The sequence below is a fragment of the Priapulus caudatus genome, unplaced genomic scaffold (assembly GCF_000485595.1).
Source record: "Priapulus caudatus unplaced genomic scaffold, Priapulus_caudatus-5.0.1 Scaffold66, whole genome shotgun sequence".
Classification (NCBI taxonomy): Eukaryota; Metazoa; Priapulida; class Priapulimorpha; order Priapulimorphida; family Priapulidae; genus Priapulus; species Priapulus caudatus.
The window spans coordinates 18,967-25,292 of record NW_014577127.1 but is presented as its reverse complement, the minus strand read 5'-3'; the positions used below and the strand labels follow the sequence as shown (position 1 = coordinate 25,292).

At 38.2% G+C, this 6,326-nt stretch overlaps 1 protein-coding gene across 7 annotated transcripts in view; it reads left to right on the top strand.

Annotated features, from left to right (window-relative positions):
* Nucleotides 1–1,227: 1,227 nt before the first annotated feature.
* The window catches only part of LOC106821260 (DDB1- and CUL4-associated factor 11-like), an 18,401-nt gene continuing 13,302 nt past the window's right edge, over nt 1,228–6,326 (top strand). Inside the window, exons 1-5 of one of the 7 annotated variants that reach the window (XM_014825986.1) lie at nt 1,228–1,273; nt 1,575–1,857; nt 4,457–4,585; nt 4,828–4,976; nt 5,213–5,241. In XM_014825986.1, the coding sequence (XP_014681472.1) occupies nt 1,679–1,857; nt 4,457–4,585; nt 4,828–4,976; nt 5,213–5,241 (486 nt within the window). In that variant the 5' untranslated portion in view covers nt 1,228–1,273; nt 1,575–1,678. Of the gene's footprint in view, nt 1,274–1,534; nt 1,858–4,456; nt 4,586–4,827; nt 4,977–5,212; nt 5,242–6,326 lie in introns of those variants that run through there. The other 6 variants (XM_014825989.1, XM_014825987.1, XM_014825988.1 and 3 more) reach the window with 6 other exon arrangements.

Here is a 6,326-nt window from a genome sequence, read left to right as displayed (position 1 = left end):
CTTCACACACACAACACACGCCACCACACACACACAGTCACACACCTTCTCTCGTGCCTTTCATTCTTTCGCTCATCTATGCTAATACAGCCGTATACGAGGGGGTGGTTATTTTGGTTCGTAATCGCGCCCTTTTTGATAAAAACAAAACAGAAAAAGTAACTAGTTTAAACCTATAACAATTTTGACCTACAGTTCTTGTTTTAACTCGGCCTTACTCGTTACATTGGATCTTATTACAAATAACATGTATTGTGATACTAAGTGGTATAACAGCTGTCACCAGTCAAATTAATGGTAAAAAATAAATTTTTTGGTAAACGCATTATAAAGTAAATAACCTTTTTAAGAAAAAGACTCATTGATGTATTGTAACTACTGAAAGCACCTATCTACTGATTCAGTGTTTTCAGACTTAGAACAGCTTGAAAAGATACATTACACGGAATAGAGGACATGAGAACAGCAGTACCGGTATTATACGTTTTATTTCAGGCACATTTTCATGCACTAAACATAGCAACATAGGGATATCGCCGCTGCCCTGTAAGATTCGTAATAAAATGAACACAGACATGTTTATTGCTTTATATTTCTTATTTTATAAATTCCAGTAGTTTTGAGTACTTTTCCAGGACAATAACAACTTTTCCAGGACAATTCCAGTATAAAACACAATATTTTAAAATTCAAGGAGTTTACAAGGAGTCGTATCAAATTCCAGGACATTTCCATGCCCGTGCGGACCCTGTCTAAGACTTATATAGATATTTCGCCTCTCAACACTTTTCATACAAATAATTTGTGATATTTTACGCAGTTATATTCTGCTTCTTCAATTACCACATCTGCCGAATCGAGACCGGCATTCGTCATACTGACGATTTCGAGGGAATAGAGCGCACGCAAATGAGCAGTGTTGTAGTCGAGTCCGCACCCCCCGAGTCATTTGAAATGAGATGGAAAAATCACGATATATGTTATCTAAACTTCTTGCATACCACTTCTTTTTTGTTCTTGGGACGAATGAAAACTTCCTTTGGCGTCTTAATTCCTCCTATCCTCGAGTAACCATATATCACGATTATCATAGCACCGGCATGCATTTCTGTATATGTGCATGTAGCATATGATAGATATTATTAGGCTATGGCAATGAGTATCAGTCAATTAATTAAGTAACCCTCGCCCCCTCGGCTGTATTTTTGGTAGTTCTCAAATGTCCCCATGACGGGCTCCGTGCATGACTCACGCATATGATCGCTCCGTATAAGTTAGTATAGTATATAATAAATATAATATTGCTGGTATCAGCCACTAGCTAGCTGGTCTCTATATACTAACAATTCGTATATAGAGATCACTATGTTAGTATATAGATTATAGAGATCAGTGGCATCACTATCAGCGCACTGGCCGTTTGAATAGCGCTGGTTTCTCGCCTGCAGTTCCCATTCGCCCGGCCACCGTGCCAATAACGTTGACGCGTTATTCGCAAGATGACCGGACGCAACGCAAGTTGTTTTCGAAAGTACAAGGATTGAAGAATGGCGTCGTGCTTGTTTACAATTTAGAGTGCGCAGGCGGCAGGGCGACCTACAGACATATATATGTGAATTGTGTGGAATCATGCAGGGGGAATATACACGGTTTTTAGAGCGTCTTGTTTTAAGAACCTATGGGCAGTAGAATATCGCGGCGGAGAAGGATGAGTAGCCAGGAAGAAAGCGATCGTGATCAAGCAAACAGTAACAGTAGGCCTAGTGGCACTGCCACTGGCACTGGTACAAATGCTGAAGGATCTTCATCTCGTCCCGCTGCTGGCAGTGCAAGTGGAAATACTAGTAGTAGTAGCAGGTGTGAAGTAGAGTAATAAAAATCACATATCAGACATAGGTTATGCGCCAAAGTACGTACGGTATTACTATTAGTCATTTCCAGTTACTGAACACATTTACGACGCCAACATGTCACTCAGACTCACTGCATGTGTAAAAGGGATATTATTACACCCACAGGCACTTGAAGCGTTTCAATAAAATATAATGCTAACTAAATACGAAATCTATTTACTACCAATTTCTTAATGTTTCTATACTCTCTTTCACCTATTATTGCCGACAGTTTCCTGTAAATTCCGTCCAAATCCTATGTGCAACAAACACTGACTGCCGCTATTCCTCACGCGGCTGCACTGCAGTGTGCACACTGACACTGCGGGATTGCAAAATTCGCTTGACACTTGCTTGATTTCACACTTTCACAGCACGAATACACATCCAACAGCTGCCATCTTTGTTTCTATGTCAAGAACAGTGTTCACTTGTTATAAAAACATACTGTCTCTGTTCGTAACCAAGCTGTGTCACGCGAAATCACACAAAGTGACGAAATTCTTGCGTTAGCGAACCTTGCCCAGTAATGTAAATGGCTGTCAGAATCAGAAAACACCTACCGGCGCTCTTCGTGACCTCATTCTTGTGCTGCAACGTTTTTGCAACGTTCCAATGGCGAGGCTTGTACGGGAGTTGGAAAGCAGTGCGCGCCGCCTATAGCCCATAGACTGGCACTCGCTCCCACCTCTCGGCTTGCGATTTTGTGATCCCGCTTTCTTACCTGCTATATATATAAGTGTCATTGTGCACACAGCAGCCGTGTGAGGAATGGCGGAAGTCAGTGTTTGTTGCACATAGGATTTGGACGGAATTTACAGGAAACTGACGGAAATAATAGGTGAAAGAGATCGAGTATAGAAACATTAAGAATTTAGTAGTAAACAGATTTCGTATTTAGTTAGCATTATATTTTATTGAAATGCTTCAAGTGTCTGTGATTACACCCAAAGATTTTAGGGTATATTAATTTTTTATTATGATAATAAGTGCATAAATAAGGAGTATATACCTACAAATTTCTATAATCATGCATTTACATTTGGCATAAAACAACAATTAGGCCCCCTAGTTTTGGAATCTTTATTTTTTGGCCGCTAGCATGACACCCGCGATTTTGCTGCCATGTGCACCCTGACGAAGTTGCGCTATTGCCGATTTTTTGTACGTTACAGACCGAGGGCTAATCAACAAAGATATATGTATGATATTATATATAGTATTTTAAGAAAACTAAATGAAAACAAAACTCAACTTGTAATTATTTTTACTTTTATTATAAACTGTTTGTGCAAGTTTACATTTTTTTATTCATATTTCTCAGAGTGCGGTCGAGAGGCAGCAAACATTGCAGAGGCAGCAAACATTGCTACGAGAATTCATATTTCTCAGAGAAAAGGTCGGCGGGAATAAAAAAATACAGATTTTCAATTTTTATTTTTTTTCGTTTTTTTTGAAAATTGGGATCGGCGGATCTTGTAAACCAACAAAATAAAAAATTCTCGCCTTAACTTATTTAAACTGAAAATTTGCAAGGAACATAGTGTCACTCATCTGTCCCTTTAAAGCCGCACTATGCGCATCTACACGCTAATTTCTCCAGTACTAGACTAGCAAATACTTCGTGTCATGCATAATCATACTACCTTATGACAAAATAAACTCTAGTTCCTCCCATTTCACTGCGCGTTGTCTTATAAAAGGCATTTGAAAATACTTCCAATGTTGTTCAAATTCTCCGATGTTGTTGACACTTTCGCGTTGCCCTGCCAAGCAACCGCACAGCGGTGCTGCGGTACAGCGGTACGGGTGTAGCAAAGATAAAAACAGGTGACGTCACCTAACTGTTTCTTGGCGAAATTGTTTGGCAAACAATTTAGCGTTGGCGCCAGATTACCAGATTTCACACCTCTTTCTTGTGGGTTTTAAGCAAATGCGCAGTGAAATGGGAGGAACTAGATTTTATTTTGCCATGAGGTAGTGTGATTATGCATGACACAAAGTATTTGCTAGTCTAGTACTGGAGAAATTAGCGTTTGGATGCGCATAGTGCGGCTTTAAGGCCATAGCAGAGTGCAACGACAATGAATAACCGTAACGTTCACAGTCGTCGTAGTGACTGGATTCAGCCACACTGGAGGCATTAACGACTGGCGTAAAGTCAACGGTTGTCTCCTTTATGCCACTTGTTCACCTCTAACAAACTTAATTTCCTGCCTCTAACCTAATGTTAGAGTAAAATAGTAGGGGGTGGAAAATGTCTACAATTAACTTTTGTTTATATGCTTGCAAGAAAATGCTCGATCATAGAATCAGAAGTATCTACGAAGGGATACGTGAGAGTTGGTTGCCATGGTGACAACAGAAAAAACAGCCAAAACGATGGCACTATTCTCCCACGGTGAAATTATGATTCTGAAAGTATGATCAGTGCAAGCAAAACATTACTTCAAATAGCCAGTAATAGATCAACTTTATAGATAACATATGCACCAATAAATGGGAAGATAATTTGATAATTACATATAGATTTGATAGTTCAAAGCATTTCTTTATTTCTTCAGGCGAATTTTACAACGGTCAAGTGATGGGGGATGGGTTTCTGTTAGTCTTGAACGTACATCTGATGAAGAACCTGAGCTTGATTTGACTACCATCCTTAGATTTCTTATTCAAAGGTCAGAAAATGAAAGGTAGTGTTTTGTAATCGATGTCAAATGTAATTAATGTGTTACTTTGTGTATGTTATATGTACCATGTTTATTGGTACATATTTAACATATAATTTGCTTCTATAAGTAAGTGTCAATGTGAAAAGTACTGGAGGTCAAGGTGAAAATCAATAAACAAATAACTCGTGCATAAATATTTAAATAACTTGGCCTTTACTTTGGATTTGTTAACTATTTTATTATGTAGAACACTGATTTTCCAGTGGTCAAGTGCGAGTAGTGAGATCAAGAGAACTTGGGTTGAGTGGCCTTTTTGGAGATGATTCTGGCGATGAAGATGACGATGATGACTTTGTGCCAGCGGCACGAGACCCACAGTGTAACACGGCGTCATATACTAATTGTTGCCATGGCAAGCTGAAATTGCTGCATTATTATAGTAGCTTAAACCTTGTAAACTTTAATACTTATAAATATCAAGGTGCTATGAATTCATCACATTTGCAAGATTTTCATATTAGAACAACATGAGTATGTATGTAAACTACATACATTATATATAAATGACTATATATTTTAAACTAATGTATACCGGTGCATAATGTGTGCTATAATCTTCATGATTCTTAAATGAACTTTTAATTACAGATATTGAACCGGACACAAATGGACTTGATGTAAGTGTGTGTAGATCATAAATTTGTTCTCAGTCAGTGTGGGATATAATGAATTATGTCTTAAAGGGATATTCCCTCGAACTTTCAAGCGGCAAACATAAAATCAGGCAAAAATGAATTATTTTAACATTGCATGCTTCTGCTTGCCTATATATATGTAATAGGGGAAAAAAAATTGCTCAGGACTACGTTCATTCATTTAGCCTACAAAGTTGAACGTTCAGGTCGAATGTTTCAAATGCATTTACCGTTGCCACTATGCGGCGATTGTTCTGTTCCACACACTTGCCGTGTTATGTATGTATGAACCATGATATGTAAAATTATACACACTGGCATGTTATGACCCAACGGTTTTTCTGGTTACGTACATGGCTAGCTGATAGGGAAAGGGCAACGTTTTTGTTGCTGGGAGATTATAGTATTCTGAGCGAGTTAACGAGTGAGTGAGTCGAGAGTCCTGTCAGGTCGATGTTAGTTCAGATTATGTTTTGTTGGGTTTTTAGCACGTTCTATCTCGAAAACGGTTACGGTTTAAAATTCTGAAATTAATAACATAAACAGTCGAGGTGCCTCTCTGTCTAGACTACAAAGTTTGATTTCATAAAATGATTTATATTAAAAGTTATGATATCTGAAAGTGGCTACATTGACTCGATTGAAATGATGGTTGCTCAAATATAAACAATATGGTGCCTACGGAACCGCGGCGAAAAGCGTTTTTCGAGTTGTTACTTCTTCGATGAGCAAATATAGACTTGATGCATATTTTTACAGTTTTATTTTCAAAGCTATAACGTTCAGTTAAAGTATAGTGAGTTATTTACTGATGTTTTTACAGTGGTTTGTTACACAAATTTACGTGGAAAGTTCGAGGGAATCTCCCTTTAAACTCATTTTTGAAAAAAAGGACATAGGCAGTTTTGCAAGTAAGCTCTTCATATACATATATATGCAGAAGTAGATAATAGGGAAGGAGTGTGACTTCAATAAACAAGAGAAATTCGTCATTTACTAGCCTTAGAATACCTACTATGCGTAACTCTACCAACTTGAGCTCAAATCGTACACAGTACATTCGCCTA